Raw genomic sequence first — 26,576 nt, 5'->3', positions numbered from 1 at the left:
CCTGTTCAGGCATGGGTGCAGCCACCCACTTTGGTGGTGCGGGCCCCCTCTTTTTTTTTTTTAAACTCTCCTGAAAGGTTTTAATAAGACCTGTGGAAAAGTGTGATAGGTCGTGAAATTCACTCTTAACAGTCTGTCACAGCACGGCCTCACCACACAAAATAGCTTCATTTTTCTCTTAAGCAAACTATAATTCTTACAGTATACAAATGGAAATTTTCTCACTTTTGTCAAACTTATTTTTTTCAGAGTTAAGGAAAATTAAGGGTAATGAAACATAATGAAATACATTAGCATAATTATGTTTCCCATTATAACTCTTAGTTAAGGCACATCTCATCTTAAGGAGCCAGAAACTTGCAGCAGGTGGGTAGAATTATTTTTTGAGAGAGGGTTTATAAAAGGAACTGGTAACATCCAAGTTTCCTTTTGTTATAATCTTCCTTCTTTCTGCTGTTTAAACACTGAGCTGCACCATTAGTCTTGTGCAAGGCTGAATGGTGTGGAAGGTGCATAAAACGGGGGGAGGCTGAGCCGAATTGTTTTAATCTCTTAGAAACAATATGATATTTCATGGTTTGATTTTTAATCAGGGGGGAAAATAAACTAGAACCACGGCAGTAGTGTGTAAACATATAATTTATCATTTCAGTCTGAGTTCTATTACAAACTCATTAGCATTTCTGTGGAAAGCTAATCATTTGCAAGCAGCAACAAGGGGCAAGGTTGTCTCTGGAGCACAAGTCTTAGGCTGTCATCCTCCGTTTATGCTGCTACAATGAAAAAATACAAGACAAAGAAACCAAATTGTTATTTCAGGACACTTAAAAAGACCACACAGCAGCACCCTCACCCTCAGCAGTATTGTTGATGCTCTGTATTTTAAAGGAATAAAATGAATTTTTCCAGTTGCCCTGCACTTAAAGCAGGGGTGGTTTTGGAGGCTAGAAGAATGGTCTAGTCTGAGCTGTGCAATCAAGCTAGTAACCAGGGGGAAAGGAAAGTCGATGACTTTGCTTTATAAAATCGAGAATCCATTAATGTTAAGCATAAACAGGATTATCTGGGAACTGGCATCAGCAAAATCAAGGCAATAAATAGATCAACAATCCATCCAATATTACTCCATGCCATTGTATTGTTAATACTCCTCAGTACTTTTACTACACTTAGATATGTAACTTAACCTCTCTCAAATTAGGCATAAAAGCCTCTTGGTTTTCTGCACTTGGATTTTACTTTGCTGATTCACTTCCCACATCATGTGCCTGTTGGAAAAAAAAAACCAAAAAAGCACCCTACCTTGCTGACTTTCCCTCCCACCTATTATTTGATTTTAATTTTTCTTTTTCTGCAATAACAGTATCTAACTGGAAGTAATTCCTTTCCATGGAATGGCTGTTTGAGGCTCATTGAAGCAGCCAGGCCAGCCTTGGTCTGGTTTGTCCAAGGCAGAGAAATAAACCCACCTACCTAGTTAAGCTTGTTGTTGTGAGTAGAAGACTTGGAAACAGACTCAAGAGGTGATCTTGAGACCTTAGGGGGAAAAAAATGAACACAGTGCATAAAGAGAGAATATATATCACGGCATCATTAAGTGATTAAAGATTTATACCCAGGGAGAACTCTTATTTTCGTAAGAGGGCCTCTCATGCAAATAAGTGCATTAGAGCTGTAAGCAGATGTTGTTTATTCTTTGCTTTTTTTTTTTTTTTTTTTTTTTAATTTCAGTTTTTGGTATTTTCTCCCATGAACAATTGTTAAGACCAAGGAGGACAGCCCCTTCCTAAGCCTCTGATTAGAACTTCAAAATGTAATGATATAGAAATTTTGCATATCAAGTGTAGGGGGGAGGGGGGGAGTCAATAAACCAAAATAATATAAGGTGATTTCTTTTTATTGGTCTAACATAATAGTACTAACATTTCTTGGCAAGCATTGGGAGCTAACACTCCTAAAAGCAAGTCAAGAAGGGTATTAAGTCAGACCAGTAAAAAGATATCACCTTCTATATTTTTTGTGGATTGACTTTTATTTGCAGCGTTCAAGGGGACTAACACGGCAGCCGCACTAACGTTTGCAGGAATAAAAGGCTTCAAGGGAAGGCACCAAAGAGCCATGAAATATTTTTTGTAACAACTAAAGTATTATTTAAGCAATAAATCCCACCCTCCTAATTGATTAACGTATCTTGATTTGTCTCTTTGGACAACGTTTCCCTTGGTTGTTTAGGATACAAGGAGGTACCTTTTAACCAGCCCAGTGACTCATCCTCGGCACTGCAGATGCGCTGCAGGGAATCTGGGTTTCATTCCCAGTGCCAGGGCTGCTGTGGAGGCAAACCTCACAGCCCCTGTAGGGAGAAAGAGGGTCTCGCCTTACTCAACAGTGACAGCCTAACAGCCAGACTTGGGCATGAGCGCGGCTGTTGGTGAGATCTTGGTGATTTGGATTGGGTTGGATGCCTGCGAGTCTTTGCTGATTCTATGTGTCCAAAAGTGGGAACATTCAAATACAAATTCACACCCATGGGCATCTGACCTAGACTGAAAGGATCACAACAGGCCACTATTGTTGAGTCCCGTTTAGCTGTGACTGGTCCGGGTTCACCCAAATACATTTGTTGACTAATCTGATTTGACTCTGGTTCTTCAGTGCCCTAATGCCCACCTCCTGGGTTCAGATATAATCCCAAACCAGCTTGACTATTACTAATATGCACTTTGACCTGATAGCACCTCTTACCACATGCTGGTTGGGGATTGCTGACATTCTCCCCTTCTTTGGCTGATGCCCGGTCTTCCTGGAAAGAACGCTCATTTTCTCAGCTCCACAAATGCATGTCCTTAAACTACAAATATTTCTGAATCACTGCTACAGGCAGGAAATGAGAAACAAGTCCCTGAATTTCTTGTTTTTAAAGTATAGGGCTACTGCTTCAGGAATCGGGTGCTTCCTCCCCAATGACAGCGGCTGTGCCCCCATTCCAGATGTGCAGGATATAAGCATATTAAGCTTAGCAGCTGGCTCCCGGTCATGTGGACAGGCTGAGACAGTCTTGGATTTACTTGCCTCCTTCCCCTCCCCCAGTGACTTGTAGGTTCAAGCAGTTTCTAGATTACAAAGGAAGGAATTTCAAGTCCATAGATGCAGTTGAGGTAAGATCAGAACTGGATCAGCCTGTTCCGAGTAACATAAAACCAGTTAATAACCCCTATACAAATGTGTAAAGTGATAATAATGAGAGGGGTGTTTGAAACAAGTCAGGTTATTCTGTGGCTGAGAGCAGGGGCTGGGCCTACCAGCCATGTAAGCCCCGGCTCTCTTTTCCAGGTAGGCAGACGTGGGCCTGGTATTACCCTCATGGCACGTGTGGACTTGTAGTTCCTGCTTTTCTTAGGGCCATTAGAATTGCGCTTCTGTGCATGCCATTGAATTAAGATCAGGACTGGATCTGCATCTCTTGACAAAAAAAAAAAAAAAAGATTCGGCTGGTAATATTTAGCCCAGGTACATATTATTGGCGATGAATGCATTGCTCCTTCAGCTAAACTCTACAATTTTGAATATTTATGGCTACCCCTTAGATCTCCCCTCGTGATGTGTTGCACACCAGTACACATGGCAGAATCAAATCTATGCTTTTTTTTTTAGGTGGGGGAGGCTGAAAGGGAGGAGTTAAGCATTTGATGTATTGGGAGAGTCTCTGTGCCAGTATGATTAAAAAAAAAAAAAAAAAAAAGTTTCAAAGGATCTACTTCTGGCTTCCATTAGTAACTTCAAGCTTTACAAAAAATACCCCGAGAGGACAAACACACATTAATAAACACATACAAAATAAGAATAATTTGGCCCCACAGGATGGTTGGTGGTTGGACAGTTAGTCTCAGGTAGCTAGCTAAAGTCACTCAATTTGGCCTTTACAAAAGGGACACCCTTTTTCACCAATTTTGTTTAAAGTGGTTCACGAGAAGGTCTCCTGCCCTGATAGGTCTCCCTCACATGTTCAGGCAGATGCTGCTCCAAAGCACGAACATGAAACAAAAGGCCTTTTTTCCAATCCCAAATTGCTGGCTGCATTAGGCTGTTTCAGGGACTCATCTGCATGCAAGATGGGAAGAGGCCAGGCATGGCTCTGGAGAGGTAAGATTCCCGGATAGCTCCACATCATTGAGAACAGGCCAAGCCAGTCCTGCTTTTGCCCTGGCACTTCCTGCTTCCCTTACAGCAGGGCTTCCCAAATCTTGTCTCAGGACTCCACAGCTAGTTGGATATGGCTGAGATACATTTGCATATTCTGGGTCTCTGTGTTTGCAAACATATCTCGTGCATATTTATTGAAAATGTGAAAAGCTGTAGGGTCCCCAGCACAGGTTGGGGAAACTCTGCTTTAAGAAAAATCAGAACTACAAGTCAGCTTGATTCCGATGACCCAGAACCATCTTGGAAGCCTTGGCCAGTGGTTTTCAACCTCAGTAGAGGCAATGCATGCAAATATATCTCATGCATATTTATTGCGGATATCCTGAAAATGCAAAGTTATATCCCCTTCCCAACTCATTTAGCCCAGTAGCAATCTTCGGGCGGGGGCCATAAACATCAGGTCTCCTTCCTGAAACTTGAATCAGGCCCCTGACAATAGTCACCACCACATCCCAGGGGCTGTGACTGATACCTCTGCAGCATCACCAGCCAAGGCCAACCCAAGGAACCAAAGACCTGAACTGGAATTCAGACTCCAACTCCCACTGCATGGCAATGTGCAGAACTGCCATCAGGCCAGCCTTGATTATGTTATTAAGAAATATGATGCATGCTACAAATCCTCATCCTGAATTCATTTTGTAATACTAAAGTAAAATGGGCGAGGGGATAGGTAATAGTGGCAACATAAGAAATTGCCATACTGGATCAGACCAAGGGTCCATCAAGCCCAGCATCCTGTTTCTAACAGAGGCCAATCCAAGCTCCAAGTACCTGGCAATTACCCAAACACTAAGTAGATCCCATGCTACAGATGCCAGTAATAGCAGAGACTATTCTCTAAGACAACTTGATTAATAGCCGTTAATGGACGTCTCCATAAATTTATCCAAACATTTTTTAAACCCAGCTACACTAACTGCACTAACCACATCCTCTGGCAACAAATTCCAGAGCTTAATTGTGTGTTGAATGAAAAAGAATTGGTGAGGTTTTTTCAGAAGAGGACAAATGAATCAATCATTGCCCTTATATTGATTTTGGAAGGTCTCACAGTCCACAAAGCAGAAAAATACAAATTGTTAACCACTATCTTAGGTATCTAAGGTCTTCTTATAATTTTCTGATATCTTACTTGATGAAAAAAAAGGTAAGGAAATTTGAAGAGCAACAAAATAGAGCTAGGAGGGCAGCCATCTTGATATCCCTAATGCATTGCAGGTGATACTCACTCTGCCCAGTGAAAAAGGAGGCATGTGTGATGGGAGGATTTAGATGACTGTGTGAAAAGGGAGACTGAGCCAATCTTGCTTTTACCCCAGTGAACACATGATGATGTGATTCTGAATTTCTATTATGCCAAATGGTTCTCATAGGCATATTAAGTCCTAATGTCAGCTTGTTTCCATGTTTCTTGCGTGCTTTGGTAGCACGTGGCAAAGATGCTTTGGTCTGTAGGCTGTAAGAAAAGACGCAATTCTATCTTACCTCTCCCTTTGCTTATGATAACGCTCCTTGCTTGTGCTCACTGGGGTTGCCTCAGCTTCTTTCAAAAGCACCGATTCCAGCTGCATTTACAGAAATTGGTTTCCAAAGCTCTTGTTTGCCAGCTCTTCCGTGAAGCAGAATTTCTGACCCAGTCTGGCCTGTTGCAGCCCATGTGGTGTTGTAGCAGAGGGAATGATTTCTGGACCTCCAAGCTTTAAGGAGTTGAGTTTGTCCCACTCCCCTTTCTCTTAATTACAATTTTTCTGTGTGATTTTCATGGTAACAGATTCCTGAGATGTTAGTTTCTGTTCTGTTAACAATCTGTCATGCAACAGAATTTGTATGCCGGATATAATTCCATGCATATGGTATTACTTAAGTTAAACAGCAATGTGGGCCATGCTGCATAACATTAGAGCTTCTGTTAAAGGAAATGCAAGTCTTCACGGGAAGAATCTGTATCCTTTTTTATTTTCATGTCTTTGAGGCTAGGAGAAGGAAGGGTCTGGGATTTGGATCACAGCTGTGGCATAGATTCTGTGACCTTGGCAAAGATGCCAGCTTCCTCCTTATTGGCCTACGCCTTCTGCTTCACAAATTGCTAATTTCATTGCCCATCCATGAAAGACAGACATCTGAATCAGATCAAGTGTGATCTTTCACTGGTCTAGCCTACTATTTCCCCAAAACTATGACAGGATGTACTACACCTGGGGTAGGCAACCCTGGTCCTCAAGTGCTACAAACAAGCCTGGTTTTCAGGACATCCACACTGAATATGCATGAGAGATATTTTTATGCACTGCCTCGACTGTATGCAAAACTATCTCATGCATCTTCATTATGGATATCTTGAAAACCAGAGCTGTTTGCAACACCCAAAGACCGGAGTTGCCTACCCTTCTACTACACATTTCCGACTACCAGGTTGTTTCATCCCACCGAACAAAATTTGCTCCCTGAATACTACTGTCGTCACTGTTTCATCATCATCGTTTGCCTTTGACACATTTTCAAATCAAATCACAGGTAACAATCATGCTATAGAATGCAATGCATTAGATTACAATATTTATGTTCCAGGAGCCATACATAAGTAAGAGTTGCAGATATCCAATAAGTAACTCCAGTAGATTGGAGCAGGGTGGGAACTACAGACCACAGTATACTAATTGACAATTCATCATAACAGTGCAATGTTTAAAACAGCATTTGGTTAAGTCAGGTTACATGTAAGGATCTTTATGGCTGAGGAGGTAGATAATTTAAGTGTTTATCACTGTTGTGCAAAGCTGAGCAGAGTTCAGGTCTCTAGTTGGTGTCAAATGCATCTCAAAAAGCCAGGTTTTCACCAGTTTTCTAAAGGATAGATGGCTGGGGCAAGGCTGATACAGGGGGTGAAGAGGGTTTCATAAAGTTAGGAACGATCCTGCAAAAAGTTCTCTTTCTTGTGTTGCTGAGGTGCATTGTTCTGGGGGAAGGCACAGCTAGGTGGGCCTGTGGCAAGGAGCAAGTGGCTAACGTAAAGGGTTAGAGATGCACAGAGGTAAGTCAGTGCTAGGCCTTTTGTTTTGTAGGACAGAGTTGGGAGGGTTTTTTTGGATTAGGTGTTGTATGTTTGCATTCATTGGCAGGTGGGCTGCCACATTTTGTATGAGTTGTAGGCGACAGTTCTAGGTAGTAGGGATTCCAGTGTACAGTGAGTTGCAGTAGTTAAGGCAAGAGATTATAGTGGCGTGAACCACAGTGTCATCCAGGAGGGGGTGGAGATGGAAGAAGGCTGTTTTGTTCTCCACTTGGATCTGGGTTTTGATGTTAATTAAGAGTACAAGATGAAGCCCAAGCTCTGGGCTTGGGAACTAATGGCTAGTGTTGTTCTATCAAAATAACATAGTAAATGATGACTGCTAAAGACCTAAATATGCCATTCACTCTGCCCAGCAAGCTGTTTAGGGTCACTTTCAGGTGAGGTTTGCTGGGTTTGTGCTTCTCAATCATTACAGTCTTATTTGGGTTTAAACTTGTCTTGTTTTAATGTAGCCAACAAGTTATTTTCTCCAGACATTTGTTGAGGTTGGTGATGGTAGATCAGTAGATGATGTCATCAGCATTGGAGTAGTGCATGATTTGATAGTTTCTGATAAGTTTACACCATGATGTGGCAGTAAATAGGAGTTAAGATGGAGCCTCATGGGACCCTACATAAGAGTGGCTAAGGCTCTGAGAGAGCTTGGGTGTGATCCTGGAGGAAGGAGGCAAACAATGCAAGGGAAGGCCCTACATTCTTTAGGTGGCCAATGAGTAGCTGGTAGTCAATGGTGTCAAAAGTTGCTGATAGGTCTAGGATAGGGCTGATTGCCCTCAGTCTAGGCAGAGTCAAAGGTCAGCCCCAGGGCTTATTATGGGCTCCCTTGAGAGTTAGGAGTGATCTGGGATGAGGATGGTAACCTATAGCTCAAGGGCCCAACTAACTCCACTTCAGTAGATCAGGCCGATTGAGCCCTGGTTTTGGGCCCTTGCCTGCATGGACTTGTGATCCTCCTTTAAGAAGTGAAATATCATAACTGTGCATCCAAGCATGCTGGAGTGAAGAGAGGGAGGGGGTAAAAACAGGACTGGATCAGCCCGTCCTGTGGAAACCGAGCCAGTGGGCTCAGCCCTAGCTACACCATGTCCCTCCCACTCTAGGGGCACCTGAAAGGAGGGATTTCATGATCACTGAGGAATGAGGGGGCTAGTGTTCCAGTTCCCCAGGGCTCCCTCAGCCTCCAGCCTTTGCAGTTTTTAATCTTTTCTTAGAGCCAGTTGTTCTTGTATCTGCCACTGACAAAATCTAATAAAATAAAAGACACCCCCCCCACACACACACACACTGCTAGCTTGCTTTTTTATGTTGAATGTCCTTAGGCTAATTTTCTTTGGGAATCTCCCTCTTGGTTGCAGCTTAAAGATGGTGTGGTGTATGTATCTTTCTCCCTCTGTCTCTCTCTCACTGCTATAGGCTCGGTAGCATTGTACAGAACTACCCAAAAAGGTCTGGTTGCCATGGAAGCGGTGCGAGAACTGGTGCTGTACCAAACGCATGTCAGCAGCAGACTAGCCACATAGCAGTCCCAGGTATATGTATGTATATATATATATATATATATATATATATATATATATATATATATATAATATATGAAGAAGGATCCCCTCCAGGTGCAGGAGGCTTCACTTGGCCATCCTGTACGATGGGCTTGCAAGCTGAACATGGAGCAGATGTCCTAGGCCTGGGACTGCTATGGGGCTAGCCTGCTGCTGACATGCGTTTGGTACAGCACCAGTTCTCGCACCGCTTACACACACACACACATTTTATTCCTGTATGCCCAATTTGGTGAATTTCTGTAGGGTGGGTGTGTGACTGTCTTTGACGATGCCTTTTGGTGCCATCCTTAGCAACGTGCTTCAGTTATTTCCCTTTCACTGCTTTAGTTATGGGCTCTGGCTCTGAGCCTGTGCTGTCCTGGGTCAAACTGCTGGAAGGGTGGGAAGGGTTTTGGTTTCTCATAGAAAAACAATGGGGAGATTTGGGGTGGTTTAATACACAGGAACTACAGCCCCAATGTTTTCAAACATGTCTGAGACAGTCACATTTTATTCCTGTATGCCCACTTTGGTGAATTCCTGTCCCTTTTTTGGAGTTATTGTGTGCTGAAGGACAGCCAGATGGCCACTGATCCATTTTAAATAATTCTTTCCCACATTCTGTATATTGGAAAGCATAAAAAAGAATTTAACCTTTCTTTTTGAGTCTCATTTGAAAGCATTAGTTCTAGAAAAAGCAGGGTGCCCTTCTCTATTTCTGTTTTAAGTCCTGAAAAGATGACTGCCTACCCAGAACCCCATAAGAAAATAAGGCTAGGAGGGACCTGAATAGATCATCTAATCTAGTGGTGCTCGAACCAGTCCTTGGGCCCACCACCACAGTCCTATTTTCAGCTATGTAGGCATACACTGGAGGTAGTGCATGCAGATATTGTTCATGCATATTTTTTTTAGGGTTATACCCCAGGAATGGTTTGAACACCACTGATCTTGCCTCCAGGCTGCTTCTCCTCACCGGGACTATCCCAGACAAGATATTTCTCTAATGCAGAGGTTCTCAATCCAACCCAAAACAATGTTAGGACAAACAAAAAGGAGCAGTAGGAATAAGACCAAAGAAGACCACCACAGAATGAAGGAGGAGGCTACATGGCTGTCTGGGCTCCTGGTATCAAGTACAAGAGTACGCGGGGGCTCAGTCCTAGTTTTACTCCTGTTCCACCTATGGACCATTGAACCCAGTTTGAGAGAGCCTCCAGCACAGCACTGGTGCAGGAAATCGCTAAACCAGGAGGGTATGACAGGAGCTAGACCACACTACACACACCCTCAACTTCTTATTCCCTCTCTCTCACCAACTCTGCTGCTTGAGGCGGTGCCTTTGGCCTGTCAGGGTGTGCGCTCATGGCTGCGGTCCCCACGCGTGACACCAGGACAGGAGATGTGGCAAGAGACTATGCACCTACCTTTTTATGTATTTTGTGTTCCAGTTATCCACAACTCCTCTTGTTCGCATTATGTGTGTGATTCTGTCCAAGAGCACCTGATTTTCTCTCTCGATTATGTTCAGTCTTCGCTGCTCAAACTGTAGAAAGCAAAGAAAAAAAAAAGATCCCTTTACTATGTGAAGTGTCCTGTAATGTGCTGGAGTCACCCGCTTGCCCCCGCCATTCTGGTTATCAGGAAATCCACGATGAATATGCATGGAATAGAGTTGCATGTGCTGCCTCCATTATGAAAATCAATCTCCTGCATGTTCACTGTGGATATCCTGGCTAGGAGGCACTCAAGGAGTGGGGTGAGAAGCACTACATTTGCAAATATATCTCATGCATATTTATTGATGATCTTGAAAAGCCAACTGGCTGTGAGGGCCCCAGAATGGGTTTAGGAAGACCTGGCTTACTCTCAAGGTGGAGAAAGTGGGTAAACAGGAGGAACCTGCCAAAATTGTGCTATACCACTTGCTGTTCTCAACAGAGCCATCAGCCCATCCACCTTGTCATTTTTCAAACGTCCCGGGCCTGCAGGGGTTTTCTTTGGGACATGGCCCGAGGATGAACATTTGCTTCCAGCAATTGCAGCTGGATCTGGCTCAAGACCCACATGTGGCAGCAGCTGTGCCTCCCTGGCTCTTTGCCATTCGGGCCAGCTTCCATCCCCTCACACAGGTAGGTAATGTGGGAAAGAGTCCCCACCATCTGCTGCCTTACCTGGCTGTGGTATTCTCTTTTGTTGTCTTTTTTTTGGGGGGAGGGGGAAGAGTGGAATTACATTTGGCTTCTACTGCAGCTGGAATCACATTAATTTGTCAAGAGGACAAACATCCAAAAAAGTTGCCTTTGTTATTGCTGATTTTTTTTTTCCCAGAATGGGGATGCTGCCAGCTACTGCTCTTCACCCTCCCCTTTATGCTGTGCTCCCGCTGGCAAGGGTGACACGGGCAGGCAATGCTTCCGTTGCTGCCGGCCAGCCCTGCCTTTCTGGCCATGAGTGGGCCAGTCCTGCTTCAGCCTGCACAGAGATGGAGTTTCGACTATTCTAAGCAAACTACATCACCCTCCATGCCTGGCTGAACCTCTTCTAGCTGACGAAGTGGCCTCAGCTCTCTTGTTGTCTCGGGGGGGGGGGGGGGGGGGGGGGGGGGGGGGTGCTTTTCCTCTGATTTTACGCACAGGGATACAGTGTCAGCTGTTACTGGAATTAAAGGCTTGCCCCTTTTGATGTGGGCACTCGCCTGCTTCTTTTATCAGTAGCGTAACAAGGCCTTCAGCCTAAGAACCTCACTGCTTAAAAATGTAAGTCAGGAGAAATGCCAGCAGCAGCGGAGGCCTGGATGCCGATGTGCGTTAACTGACTGCTCCCACCCCATGCGGCGAAAAGAAAAAAACGATTCCTTAAGATTGCTGCTTTAAAAAAAAAAAAAAAGTCACATACTCCACCTTTTGTCTACTCGTACGATATAGAAGGCTCTGAGGCGGCTTATTGTCAATAATAGCTTTGGCTGCACAAAAAGGATAAAATGAAAACAAGTCATTTGTCTGCCACAACTCCTCAGAAAAGAACACTTTATGTTACACACTGCAAACATCCAACCCCTATAGAAAGCACCTAAATATTTAATAAGTGAGAAGGCATGGGCTCCCCTTGTGTGAGCTCCAGGGAGGCAGAGGACCACATGAGTGGCCAAGGCTTTCTGGCAGCAGCAGAAATTATTTTGACCCGAAAAGAGTTGGCTAAAATAAAGTTTTAAAAAAAAAACAACCTCACAAAACCCAGACAAGATAGTATAGGGTAAGGCAAACGGCATAAGCATGCATGGAGAATTTTAAATCTGTGCTAATAAGATTAAAGATGCAGGGCATGCGGGTGATGGCCTCTTCTTCCTAAAGCTTTGGGATGGCACAGGTTGGGGGTTGAAGCAGCAATGGAGCCATCTTGTGGCCACTTAGGGAAAAACAATTCTCTAGTCTGCCATCAAGGCAACATGCATTGGTAGCCTGAGGAGTGCCTGCAACCTCTGAGCTGCGAGAACCTCTGGGCAAACAGTGTCATCTGAGCCCTGGCTTCTCCCCTCATTCCTAGTTACAAAAAGAGTGGCCCAGAGCAAAGCTTCACCAATGCAAGAAGGAGTGGTCCAACCCTAGAATCAGCAAGGCATCCATTTCACTCCAGGTGAAAACCCTCCATCCTGCCAACTTACAGCCCAACAAGGCCTTTGGCAAAACCAGGCCAACCTGCTCCTTAAAGATGGATATGCCCCATCAGAGAGGATCAGGACCCAAATCCCCCACACCACAGCACAACGTAAGACACAGGGGCCACTCATACCACTTCCCTTTGAAGCTCAAGCCAGAGGTCCCTCCTAGAACCATAAGAGCTTCTGGGAGCAAACACGGGCCTGGTCTTGCTCAAAATTTTGGACTTTGCATTAAGGCCAGCCTTCCAGACTGGTCCCAACACTTAGCCATTACTAAAACGGTTGTCGTCTTCACCATAAATGAGCAGAAGACAGCCTGCATCATTTGAAAAAAAAAAAAAAAAAGAGAAAGCTGAGGGCCAGGCTCCCCCATACCCGTTGCTACTCTGCTCCTGTGCAGATTGTAGGTATAAGAATCCCATCTCCTCTGGAGGCAGTTGGCAGAGTAGGTGTGCATGTGACCCACATTCATGGTGCTGGCAGCCAGGGGACACTGTTAAGTGAGGGAGCAGGGCCACAGCCTGGCATCACTGAGCTGGACCAGTGTGGTTGCCATGGTCACCCCCCTTGTGACATCAGGTGGCTCCTGGAACTGACAGAAGCTGCTGTGCTCAGGCCCTGGGCCTTACAAGCAGAGGTTAGAGGCAGGCCCAGGGGTACAGGCTGGGAGCTTCCAAAAAGGACAGCTTTAAACCCAAGGTTTCTTACCCCCTTTAAGAATCCAAGTGCCAGCTTCTCTTCAGTTTGCAAACCAGCAGGAAGCCATTGGGTCGAAGAGAGGGGGAAAGATGCACTTTCCCTGAGAAAGCTTAAGACCTGCCCCAGGATGCCAAATCTGGGCCCCAGCAACTGTACAGGCCAGCCCCAATTCATATTCATGAGAGATTTGCATAAAATGGAGGCAATGTATGCAGATCTCTCATGCATATTCATTGTGGCTAGCCTGAAAACTAGACAACTGATGGCTCTTAAGGACCAGAGTGGCCACTCCTGTACTAAAAAAATATTACCACTTGCATCCAAGGTGGCCAACTGAGCGGTTTTGAACTAGACAGCCCAGTTTTAAAGCTTGCTGTACAGGGTGCGGTTACAATGGTAACTGGACACTGTAAAGCCCTGTACTATCAAGAGGGAGGGTCAGGCATCTCAAGAACCAAAGAGCTAGCTTAAATAGGGCCTACTGACGCAGCCTCAGAATTGAAAATAAAGAAGCAAGCTTTGCCTGCGCTCACTGCTTGGCTTCTCGTGCTGATTCTACTGCTATCGCTGCTCTGCGTGCTGGCTCCTGTATAGCCCCCTCTTCCAGCTCTGCCCCTGCTGCTGCCGGTACCGATTTGTGCAACCGGGATGGGCGTAGAAGCATTGATGCAGCTGGCGATTCTCATCTACTGTTGATGACGGAGAGACGTGGCAGGGCCTGCGGACCTTCTTCATTGCCTGCCCTGGCTGAAAGTACACGTGCTGCCACCAGAGTCCTCCCCGCCTACACAGCATGAGACCATCCCTGGCCTCTGGCAGTGGTTGTCGCTGCACCGACTGCCGCTCCACTTATGCTACAGCCTGCAGCATTGCTCTGTACCACCTTTCCGTGCCTCAGCCTGCTGCCCCTATGTTTTTATATTTTGGAGGAGGGGTGACAGCTGTACAGGGTCTGATTCTGTCTGCATACTTCGTGTTGCCAACAGGCTGATTCAGTCTTGGTTTTGCCCCATTGCATGCATAATTTGTACCCCTTAGGGAAATCACTGACACAACCATAACCACAAATTCGTAATTGCAATGGGACAAAACCAGGCCTGGATCAGCCTGCTTGGTCAAGCTGGCATCAATTGGCAACCCTAGATCTGCTGCATCCCATGCGCCTCTTGCCTCTCCTAAATCTCCCCATTTCAGTTTTTGGGATGGTGCCCGAATAGTCTGGAGGGTTTGGCTAACCTTGGGGGGGGGGGGGGGGGCAAGCAGCAAGGCCTTGGATGACATAGGTGGGTCAGAGCTTGTGATCAAGCGTTCAGAAATCCTGGGGCCAAGACCCTGCCAGACATACTGGTACCCTCCTTCCTCTGGACTTGACACAGTGCACCTTCCAACAGCCCTGGCTCCCTCTCACCTTCTGCCCAGCATTTATCTTACCCCCACCTCCTGCCAAAGGGAAACATTATACCACCCCAGTTATTCCAGAAGAATGAACAAGCAACTGCTGCCTCTCTCCCCTGCAACTCATGCACACTAGAAGCAACCCTTCCAGGAAACACCTACCCTTCACCCTCCTCATCAGGAGCAAGACAGCCCCCTGCCCCAGCCTGACGGGCGGGCAGCCAGCATGAAAGCGTGAGTGGGGGTCAGCATGCATGAGAACGGGAGCGGGAGAGGGGCAAGGCGCATGCAGGAGCAGTCTTGCTTCTTAATCCAGCTTTGAGTGAGTTATACGAGAGAGGAGAAAGTCTGTGCATGCCCTCCACCCCTGATTAAGGCATAAGTTTGATTTTATATTCCCCCTCTCTGACACTTCAAAAGAGGATTTCATTCTCACGCTGACTAGTAAAAAAAAGTTCCCAGGTATGGAGAATGGAGGATTGTTTTTAATCATTACTTTTAATCAAATTATTGGGTGTTAATTGATATGAATCCTGTGTTGAAGGATTGTGAGGAATTTTTAAGAAATGAGTTTAATAATTAGATGTGGCAGCTGTTTTGAAATATTAGTTTTATTAGTATGATTTTACCATTGTTTTAGGAGGAATGGTGATGGTTTTGTTTTTCCATTGCTGCACTGCATTTAGCAGTTGCTTTTTGTCAGCACACTCGTTGTATTGGAGAAAGGTCTGGTTGTTATCAAGATGAGGTATTGATTCTGCTAGAATGTAGTTCACTATTTACTTTCTAAGATAGCATTTAGGTCCCACTCCCTAAAAAGCAGCTCGACTTGGCCTGTTTTCCTTAGAGGAGGTGAGTTGCTGTCTTAGGGCCTGCTTTAGTAGATGCTGTGTTGCATTTTCAGAGGTAGGACTCTTACTGGCCATTAGTCCTGTTTGGGTATGGGACTTTACTATACATCGTAATGGTAATTGTTTATTCATAAATTTGAGGGCTAAGTCCACACCCAATGCATGTCATAATAGGCCTAATATCATATGGGGTCCAGATTACATGATATAAAGGATATGCAAATTGATGCAAAAGAGGGGGGAGGGAATAAACAGAGTGTCCAGTCATGAGCGGTGGAAGAGGTGTCAAGCCTACGAGGCTCATGAAGCAGCCATAGACTCAGGGCCAGCCTCACCTTTTGGTTATAAAATTACTTTTTTGCTTTGTCCTGCCAAAAGTACTCTCAGCATTGATGGGAGGCATCCTTTGTTCTTACCTCAAGCTCTCACCTCCTCTGCAAAGAGCCTACAGAGAGAAGCAACCTCACCCCCCCTCCCCCTATGGAGGGTGCAAGTTTTGAGACTTGTTTAGCAAGTGGGGCTATAGCAACTCTTCTTTAAATAAGAAGTCACAAAAAAAAAAAAAGGTTCTAGTCCACTTTTTGTACAATACATAGAGAGCATATGACAGGAAACCAGCAGAACTGAGAGCAGGGGCCTTGGACTCTCCCCCCCCCAACCCCTGCAGTAGGAGCCCGTGTGATCCCACTGCCACAAAACACACACTAGCCAACAGCATTTCTATGAAAATATATTTTATGAAAAGAGGCAGTGACATACAACAAATTCAATACTTTATGACAAGTGAGTAGTATTTAAAGTGTTTACAAGCTGCTCCTGTTTAGCCCTTGCCACCGTTATGAATCAAAAGTAATGCAATCAGGCACAAGGGATACTGCTAGATCAGTCATCCTCCGAGCCCCCTAGAGACCACAGCACCAAGCAGCTCAGGTTAAAAATACATTTACAAAAAGAGTGCAGTCACCCAAAAAAAACTAAACTATTGAAGGATTGCGAATTTAAGGAAGCCCTCCCCCACAGAAGGAGAAGGTGGAAATAACCCAGACAGCTGCTCTGTCCTGAAAATAGAGAGGAGGCAAAATGTTTAGGGGGGTATACACAAACCGCCTGCAAAACCCAGCACGGCACCCGTCCTGTGAACAGGCCTAGTGGTTTGAGATAAGAGAATCCAGCTGTGTGGCAGAACAGATGTGCTGTCACCCTCCCCCTTCAGTTCTACCCTGTGCCTTAGTTATTTAAAAGTTAAATTCTACCTCTTGCTAATAAGAATTGCAGGATATGTAAAAAAGCAGCAACCCCCTGAAGGCAGAGTGGTCTGAATACATCTCATTTCAGGTGATTTCATCTTGGACTGCCCTCTGAAGGCTTTGCCAGTACCAACCCAGAATGATTAGCAGTACCAGAGTTTCTCTCCAACCTGACCTGGTCCTCAAGGCCATAATTTCAGGAGCATTTGCCTTTTTTTTTCCCCCCACTTCTCCTTGAAAGCAACTTGATCACAAACCATAAAACAAAGGAGCCGGGCTCTGCAAGTTATTGAGCAATGGTTGTCAGGTTACGCTGGCTCTTCAGTTCTCAAATTAAAATATTTGTCTCCCCTGTTATGTGAGGGAACAGTAGCCACTGCAGCTTGCTCCTGGTGTGTAAGAGTTTACCAGCTGGATACTCCCATTTCGTGTCTCCATCTCCCAAAGGCCTGGTGTCTGGATGATCTTTTCTACCACTTCCTCAAAGGCACACTGAACCCCATCTCGGGTCTTAGCACTGGCTTCTAAAAATTTAGAAAAAAAAATCCCTAAGTAAAAAAGGGTGAAACATACGAAGTTTCTGGTACAGAGCAGAGCCCTGCTAGCAAGAAACATAGCTCCCTTATGGCTTGGAAGAGATATGATTGAGACTTATAAAATCATGAGTGGGGTGGACCAGGTAGGTAGGGAATGGTTAACCCTTTCAACACACTAGGATTAGTGACACGCCATGAAATTAGCAACCAGTAGATTAAAACAAATGGTAGGAAGTTATTTTCACTCTGCACACACTCTGCCTCTGGAATCTATTGCCGGAAGATGTGCTCAAGCCCACTAACATTGTGGGACAAGTTCCCGAAGGCAGATGCATATAGCCAGTGTGATACAAGAAATGGATCAACTACTGGGGACCTGGATTGGCCACCATCAAGATGCTGGGCTTGGACCTTGGGCTCTCCCAGCCTAGCACTTCTATTCTGACTAATTAAAAATGGTTTGTTTGGTTTTTTTTTTTTAATTTAAAACAAAGGAGGGGGGGGGAGCATAATATAAGATTGAGATCAGTATTAATGCAATTGCTATGTCCCTTGCCCCATCAAGCTTATACAACATAAGAAAATGCCATACTGGGTCAGACCAAGGGTCCATCAAGCCCAGCATCCTGTTTCCAACAGTGGCCAATCCAGGCCATAAGAACCTGGCAAGTACCCAAAAACTAAGTCTATTCCATGTAACCATTGCTAATGGCAGTGGCCATTCTCTAAGGGGCGGATTTTAAAACAATACGTGTGCCGGTACTTTGGTTCGCGCCACTGGCGCGAACCAAAGTACACCAGATTTTATAAGATACGCGCGTATCTTATAAAATCCGGGGTCGGCGCGCGCAAGGGGGTGCACATTTGTGCAACCTGCGCGCGCTGAGCCCAGCGTGGCCTGCCTGTTCCCTCCAAGGCCGCTCCGATTTCGGAGCGGCCTTGGAGGGAACTTTTCTTCACCCTCCCCCCACCTAACCCACCCCCCCGGCCCTATCTAAATCCCCCCCTTACCTTTGACAGCAAAGTTACGCCTACTGAAAGCAGGCGTAACTTTGCGCGCGTCGCCGGCAGCCCCACTCCGTCCTCCAGTCCTGGGGGCGTGGTCCGGAGGCCGGCGCCATGCCCCGGGCCCGCCCCCGAAACGCTGCAGTGTTTCGGGAATGCCCCGGACACGCCCCCTCCCTCCCCATTTCGAAAGCCCCGGGACTTACGTGCATCCCGGGGCTTTATGCGCGCCGGCGGCCTATGCAAAATAGGTGCGAGGGCCCTGTGCGTGTAAATCCTGCCGGATTTACACGCGCAGGGGTTTTAAAATCCACCCCTAAGTGAACTTAATAGCAGGTAATGGTCTTCTCCTCCAAGAACTTATCCAATCCTTTTTTAAACACCGCTATACTAACTGCACTAACCACATCCTCTGGCAACAAATTCCAGAGTTTAATTGTGCGTTGAGTAAAAAAAGAACTTTCTCCGATTAGTTTTAAGTGTGCCCCATGCTAACTTCATGTTTGAAGGAGGTCAAGAGAGACTATGACCTCAGCTGAGTGCTGGGGATGGGGGATCTAGTCCTCCTCAGACCCTTGAGCACCAGGATTCGAGGTAATCAAGAATAAACACGGTACGCTGATAGACCAGAGCACACGCAAAAGGTCTCCAAGCACTACAGCTGCACTGTGGCTAGCCTGGTATGCAGGGATTATCCACCCAGTCTGCAGCAGGCCTCTTCCAGTGGCCATTTTGCAGGAGGATTTCTCACGCATGCCATGCTCTTTTCTTGGAAGCCAGGAACTGGGCATGTCCAAATCTCGCATTAGCAGGAGAGCCTTTTACTGTTTTCGCGGTTCAAACAATTCAGTTTTAGCTGCAGTTGGAAGCTCAGGTGTGTGACAGAAGGTGCTCAGCTAACACCTGACTGTATACTGTACACTGACTGGAGGTCATACCTATGAAGAGCATGGAATGTTTCCTAGCAAACTGCAGACCTTGGCTCCTCTCCACCTCGCGATCCGGCTGCAAAGAACGCAAACAATTACCACAAATCAAATCCCTTTATCAGAGGTTTCTCAAGGCTGGTAGCTACAGCTTCCAGAGAAATCCTACACTTTGTAACCTATTCCTGGTTGGAGGCGGGGGGAGCTAACATTAGGAAATATTTTTTCATTAAAAAAAAAAAAAGAAAATGAAAGAAAGCTTGGGATGAGCATGGATGATCCTTGGATGTGGAAAGTGAAAGTTAGGAATAAACTGGGGATCTGTGGTGTGGCAAAAAGGACAGATAGGCCTTGTGGTGTCTGCCATTCATAGTGTAGGTTTCTTTAACCATGAGAAAGTCTGGAGGGTCAGCAGGATTTTAAAAGAGAACTCAAAATACATAGATGTAGTGTCCATATACATAAGAACATGCCATACTAGTTCAGACCAGCTATCACCCCAGATCTAGGTGTTCCAAGCCAGGCAACCAGCTTGGCGCCTGGACCAAGGAAAAATCAGGAGGTGCACAGCACAAGAGGCAGGGAGTCATTCTGATATAAGATTCAGAAACGCCCAGACTGCTATGCTTTCAGGAAACAAAAAAAAAAAAAAAAAGGGGCTGGTTTCCCAGATCCTGTATCCTGAAAGCACAGGGCAAGTTGAGGTGTCTAGTCCTTGCATTAAACAAAAAGTTGGTTTGTTAGTTCCCCTCCCACAAGAGCTCTGGTTCTAGCTGGCAGCATACCAGTACTGCCCATAAACAGCTCAGGGTCCTGCAAAGGAGTGCACATAACTTTCCTAAAGACAAATCTAGTGAAAAAAAACCCAAACCACTTAGCTCAAGTGAAATCCATGTTTTGTCATCATGTAGATACACGTGACTAAAAAAATCCCCCCCCCCCCCCCTGTTTCTGCACCCACTCTGACCAGTTATCAGGGTGACCATCCTCAGTCACCTGGCATGTGCCCACCTCAAGCTTGGCCAAGTGGTGGCACCCTTGTTCCATGACTGGTGCTCCCTCCCTGGCCATCCCCATCTCCCTGCCAGGCTACAGACCTTGAGACCTTGGCGAAGGGAAATGCCTCCAGCACCTGAAAATGGTCTGCTTGGAAGTGCCTGAAAAAGTGGAATATAAACATCAAACAAGGAAAGAAAGCTGGGCTTGAAAACAGAGCCCGGACCACCTGCACAGAAGAGGGTGGACTTGGACACACGTGAGAACTTGTGGTGTTGGCAGTTGGTGCAACTGAGCCAGACCCTGGCACGTTGCCGCTTGTGTCACGGCACACATCTCCTTATGGTACCAACCTTGTCGATTTTATTGCCAACCAACATCTTAACGAGATTGCTTTTGGTGCTATACGTCTCCAGCTCACTCAGCCAGGTCATGAGTCTCTGCAGGGTGTCCTTTCTTGTAACATCATACACTGCAATGGAAGGAGAGGGCAATCTGAGCAGCAGGGGTTGGTTGGAGTCACACACAGATATTCTGGCCTTAGTTCGAAGTGTCTATCGTCACAAAAAGGTCAGACTCCGTGGAAGAGGGAAAGGAAAAAAAGTGAAAGTCAGCTAATGCAAACGTTTACTGTGAAAGAAGGAATGCATCTCATTTCTTTTTGAAGCTTGCAGGTAGCTGGAGTGAGAGTTTTCTCTGCATAGCTCCAAACCCATTAGGCTACCAGGAACTGATGTATAAAAGCTTTCCAAGGCTGACTAATACTAGAGGTTATAAAGTCATCCCATTTCTTACCCAAAATCACCCCTTGAGCACCACGATAGTAGCTTGGTGTCAGAGTCCTGAACCTCTCTTGGCCAGCAGTGTCCTGTGGAAACAGAAGGGAGCTTTAGTACACAACAGCGCACGTTTCACTTCTCCCCACCCCAGGGAGACATCCACATTTCTGAACGAGGCAGGACTACATATTTTAAGAGTAAAAAGAATGAGACCAAGTGGTAAGTCAGCAATCCATAAGATGGACAGGCTGGTGCTTCTATTACTGGCTGCATTGGGCAGGGAGGAGAAGACTACGGCAGATAATTAAGCTTCCTAACCAATCCAGTTGAGTTTCCAGGATTGCCACAACAAATATGCATGAGTTCATACACTAGATCCAAGAATGCAAACCTCTAATGCCTACTCATTAAGGATAGTCTGAAAACCCAACTGGTTAAGTAGCTCTAGGAGAGGACTGGGAAACTCTGCCCTGTAGCTAGATAAGGATCATGGTATTAAAACTGACAGTAGTTTTCTGATCAATAGGCTCGCTCGATTGCCTGAACATTCCATGCACTCTTATCCCGTCTACAACATGATCTGGGGTACAGATGTAACAAATATGATTAAAAAAAGGTGTCAATATGATGTGAGGACAGTTGGAAGAAGCTGGGGTTATTTAATTCACAGGTGTCAGAGAATGGACAGAGCCAGATCTCCCCATGGGTAGAGTAGACACTTCCCAGGTAGGTCAGCTGCGGGTATTTAAGGGTCCATGAGGGGGAAAAGCCACCAAATAGAATAAACGGGGGCCATCAATTGCAGAGTATGTTTTTTTTTGGGGGGGGGGGGGGGGGGGGTGAAATACCACCTGTCACCCTCACCTTCTGAGGAGCAGGGCCCCTCCCAACTTCACAGCTAGGAGGAAAGCAGCACTTCTTACTCGCATCTGCCTCTTCCTCTGCCGGCTTCACTATGAAGTTTAAACCATGCAGAGGTAGCAGGTCCCGCCATGCATGGGTCAGGAGGCAGCGGTCACAGGTCAGAAACACTTCTCCTGCCCATGGGGGGGGGGGGGGGGGGGGAGAAGGGGGTCAAATTGTGGAACCTGGAGCATGCAAGCAGTAAATCTAACTTAAGAGGGAGGTGATCAGCTCTCCACCTCTACCTGGGCTAGCAAATAAAATTCTGGCCTTAGTCGTAGCTGAGGAGAATTAAAGGGAGACGTTAGGAAGAACTGGGAGGGTAGCCCAAGTACTGAACAGTAAACCCACAGAGAGGCAATGGGATCCCATCACTGGAGGTTTATAAGAACGGGTCAGACACCCATCTATCTTGGATGATTTTAGGGATAGGGGGATCGTGCCTGGAAGGCAGGGAGGGACTACATGAGCTCCTGAGGTCCCTTCCAGCCCAGTTCTTTCACTGCACTTAGCGCACTTATTTTATACACTTTAGGGCAGAGGGAACCATCATCCATAGCTCTCTGCAGAAAGGGGGAGGAAACCCCCCCCCCCGTGCAACTGTCACAGGAAAAAAAAAGCCTGAGGTAGCAAGAGCCTTGACATAACCTCAGTCTGCAAAGCCACAATTTGAAGCTCCAGGGAGGAAGACTCAGAACCAATGTCAGGAAGTATTTCTTCACGGAGAGGGTGGTGGATGCCTGGAATGCCCTTCCGGAGGAAGTGGTGAAGACCAGAACTGTGAAGGACTTCAAAGGGGCGTGGGATAAACACTGTGGATCCATAAAGTCAAGAGGACGTGAATGAAGAGCGGGTGGCTCGCGGGAATGACTGCTACTGCCTGGAGATAAAATCCTTATTCAATAAACATACACATGGTTACTGTGACTCCAACATTGCTCTAAGCTTCAACAGCAAGAGGAAATGTGGAAAAAAAGGATTTGCATTCACAAAAAAGTGGGGAGTAGCTTGCTTGTTACGGCAGTTACTACCCCAAACCAAATAAGCCTGATACTTCACTTTCAATGCATATCCAGCATAGCTCTCTGCTTCAACGGCAGGGGAGAAGAAGAACTGATACTTCATGCATATCCAGCATAGCTCCCTGCTTCAACGGCAGGGGAGAAGAAAAACTGATACTTCACGCATATCCAGCATTGCTCTCTGCTTCAATGGCAGAGGAGAAGAAAAACAACCAATAAGGGCTGAATAACAGTCTGGGTAAAACAAATAAGCATGGGTGTAGCTTGCTTGTTGCGGCGGTTACTACCCCTAACTAATCAAGCTAGATATTTCTCTTGGATGCAGCTCCATCACTGCTCTCTACATTAAAACTGGGGGTGGAAGGGAAATAGAACCAAGAGCTAAGAGAAACAGATAAGTATGAGAGAAAAATGTGTGAAGCTTGCTGGGCAGACTGGATGGGCCGTTTGGTCTTCTGCCATCGTTTCTATGGCCCACATTTAAATATAATCAGAGACCACACACACATCACAAAAACACCTAACACTGCACATGGCCTAAGACACTTTGCTGGAAACCTCTGGATGCACGGAAGGCCTGCTCCTAGGGTAAGATTAGGTTGCAAAGGGTCCCAGGCTTTCAGCTGAGCACAGTTTTTACTCAGAGACACTGCACGTACCCAGATAGCGAGTTTCACAGGATTGCCATCAACTTCCAGTTTCTTCACTTTAAAATCAACACCTAATAGAAAGACAGAGGAAAAAAAAAAAAAAAGGTGGGTGCACTTGGTCTGGGCAATCCTTGCTCGTCATTCCTTGGTGGAAAACCTAAGGTGAGCTTCTCCACTTCTCAAGGGCTCACTGCTCTGCCTCCCTGGTGTCCCAGTCCCTCTGGAAGGAGCAGGCCGACAGCATCTTAAAACTAAGCTCCTTTTACTCCAGGGCAGCTGGATGCAGGTCTGCTTTCACTTACTGCACATGACTTGGCATTTCAGGTCCCCCCCTAAAAATGCAAAGTACGCAGCACTACACCCCATAAATGCAACAGGTATAAATCCAGGACTAAGTCACTTGAGCCACAGTTAGTTGGCAAATCCTCCTGTGCTACGCCATCCTGGATCCCTTAACCTTCTGCACTTTTCCTACTCACACATACCTATGGTTGATCCCAGCTGAGGGTCAAAGTGGTCATCTGTGAATCTCAGCAAGAGACTGAAAAAGAAGCAAAATCTAAAATCATGCAGACAAAACTGTGTTGCAAGTTACACACAGGGCATTAGTCCTTGCCTTAGTTTCCCCCCAGCCTAGCATAACAAGTAGCATTAAATTGGAAGGACATGAGAATCCGGGTTCACTGCTGAGATGGAATACATTTAGAATCGGAGCGCTTGTCCCACCGTTTGAGAAGCTCTGTAACGTCAGGGGGCTCTGCAGACTGCCAACAGAAACCCCTCCCATCCCCAATACCGGTAAAGCAGGAGCACAGACAGCCGACGTGCAGAGCAGGACTCCAGTGAGCAAGCCTTACACAGAGTCTTAAACTGCAAGACACCTTAAGGCCTCAGAAACCCCTGCACACCAGATCAACGGAGCAGGAGTCAGAGGCAGGCAAGAGCCTGCTGAGACTTTGGTGAGCAGAACTTCTCAGCTTCTGATGAAACGCTGAAAACCCCGGATCCCGGAAACCCTGCAGTGCCAACACCTCTCCTTCTGCCAGCCAGGTAAGAGATTAAGGGCCTGGTTTGCAGAGTCCCCTGCCATAGGGTTTCCCATTCTGCGTCTAATAAATCAGGCTCTAAACAGGAAGCCACCCTCCTATCTCCTAACACAGGGCTACACACAGCCACAAATGGATTTAATTTTCAGGATATCCACAGTAAGCGGGCTAATACCTGCATACAAGTGGTTTCTAAGAAACAGATTATCCTGAGATCCAGATATGGGTGTAGACCCTGGAAGATTCTTTGTGAATACGTTCTTTAAGTTGCTTCTTAGAAAAATAAATCACAGACAGCAAAGAGCTCTATAACCAGCGAAAGACACTTCCCCTCTTGCACAGAATTTTCATTTTTTTGTGTAGAATTTGGAAAAGGCACAGCAGGATGCAAGCAGAGCCCATCCTGCTCACGGTAAAGATGTGACAGACCCAGTGAGAATCAGAGATCCTGTGGGTAAACATGGGTGCATGTGCCAGAGAAAGGGAGCCTATGTGAGGACGTGTGTGTGTGAGAGACAGTCTGAAGATAGCAGTGTGAGAGCGTGCATGTGCCAGAAAAAGGGAGCCTATGTGAAGAGATTGGGAGGGAACTGGAGTGTGAGGGTGCATGCTTTGTTTTTGAGAAGGCGCCTACGTGAAGACATGTGTGAGAGGTAGGGAGCCTGTATGCCAGGGTGTGTGAGGAGCAGTATTGAGAAAGAGGTCAAACTGTAGGCTGGAGATAGTGGAAGGAGTTGAGCCTAGAGAGGCCAGGGAAGGAAGTGAGGGTGGAAAGGACATTTACAGTGCACGTCTATGGAAGTTCTACTAAAAAATGTTTAACACTCTGCATCTTTAAGCAATAAGACATTTGTATTACATTTTAAATTAAGTTATACAAAACTGATGTTTGTGTTATTTTGACCAATATAAAGTATGCAGAATTCAGTTTTTGTGCACAGGCACCACCAGCATACAAACAGCAAGCTTTCCACGTCCACCATGCCAAGGTTCAGCTGCATCACGTGAGGACAGTAGCTAATTTCTACTTTTTTTTTTTTTTTTTAAATGCGTTACAACCCAGGTGGCATCACTTCCCGAGATAGCGCCTCCCCTCTTCCCCCTGCCAAGCTCTCGGTCCTAACTTTACAGGGCAGGCCTTGCGCAGGATTCATTATTCCCTGTTGCAGGCGAAGGTCAACCCTCAATTCCGCCAGCGTCCTGGAGGATCACCCCCAGCAGCTACCACTAAACCCCGAGCGAGACGTAATCGGACTCACATGCAGTGATCCACGTCTACCCTGCTCCCCTACCCAATCTCATCAAATACAGCCACATTTCTTCCTCGCACGAGAGAGAGAGGAACACAAACTAAACCCGCAACGTCTTAACGCCCCGCAGGCAGCAAGAGTGTGTGAAAGGGCTGCAAAGTACAGAAGTCAAGGACAAAGGCGGAGTAAAGGGCTCTCACCTGGACTTGCCCACCCCACTCTCCCCTATGAGGAGCAGCTTGAGAGTGGTGAGCACAGGCGCCTCCTCCATGCTCGGCTCGGGCTCCCCTACTGCCAGCCTCGGCCTTTCACTTCAGCTTTAAACGCCGGCGCTGACGTCACCGGCCACCCCCGCTGCTTCCACGTGGCTTTAACCCTTTCAGGGCCCCCGCAGATCGGCCCTGGCTGCTTCTTCTTTTTTTCGCTTTCATTTCTAGTTCTCCTTGCTTTTTATGCGCTCAGGTCCAATCCGTTTTATGCCCCACATTATCTCCAAGTTTTCTTTTTAATAAAAGACGTGCGTGTGCCTTTTATTCAGACATCCCTCATTTTTTTGTTAGGAATCATCTCGCCCCTTTTTTTCACTCTGTTCCTCTCCCCCCCCCCCTTTGTTGAACTTATTCCTTCTCCCTTTCTTTCTGGCCACTTCATTAAGATTTAGATTTTTTTATTCTCCTTTTCAGCACTTCAAAATGAATTATATTCAGGTATTTTCCTATCCTATTTTGTACCTGGCCCAAGGAGGGACAGAGAGATTTGAACTCTGGTTTCCCTGGGTTATAGCCCACTG

At 46.1% G+C, this 26,576-nt stretch overlaps 1 protein-coding gene across 7 annotated transcripts; it reads right to left on the bottom strand.

The window, feature by feature from the left end:
• Window positions 1–621: 621 nt before the first annotated feature.
• LOC115073880 (ras-related protein Rab-18-like) lies at window positions 622–26,142 on the bottom strand. Of its 7 annotated transcripts, XM_029572804.1 has the most exons (12): window positions 25,987–26,142; window positions 23,976–24,031; window positions 23,500–23,561; window positions 20,932–21,004; window positions 20,490–20,608; window positions 20,238–20,297; window positions 19,153–19,219; window positions 11,724–11,785; window positions 10,248–10,366; window positions 2,746–2,851; window positions 1,474–1,536; window positions 622–773 (listed from the first exon to the last, which is right to left on the bottom strand). In XM_029572804.1, the coding sequence occupies exons 1-11, from the start codon at window positions 26,055–26,057 to the stop codon at window positions 1,474–1,476; spliced, it is 858 nt and encodes a 285-aa protein (XP_029428664.1). In that variant the 5' UTR covers window positions 26,058–26,142; the 3' UTR covers window positions 622–773. The 7 variants fall into 7 exon arrangements, 6 of the variants coding, with proteins under 6 accessions (XP_029428664.1, XP_029428666.1, XP_029428665.1 ...); XM_029572806.1 differs by lacking the exon at window positions 2,746–2,851; XM_029572805.1 differs by lacking the exon at window positions 20,238–20,297 and having other exon boundaries at window positions 25,987–26,141.
• Window positions 26,143–26,576: the final 434 nt, after the last annotated feature.

This window comes from Rhinatrema bivittatum, chromosome 12 (assembly GCF_901001135.1).
Source record: "Rhinatrema bivittatum chromosome 12, aRhiBiv1.1, whole genome shotgun sequence".
Taxonomy (NCBI): Eukaryota; Metazoa; Chordata; class Amphibia; order Gymnophiona; family Rhinatrematidae; genus Rhinatrema; species Rhinatrema bivittatum.
The sequence above is the reverse complement of the archived record's forward strand: the minus strand, read 5'-3'. Positions and strand labels throughout refer to the sequence as shown.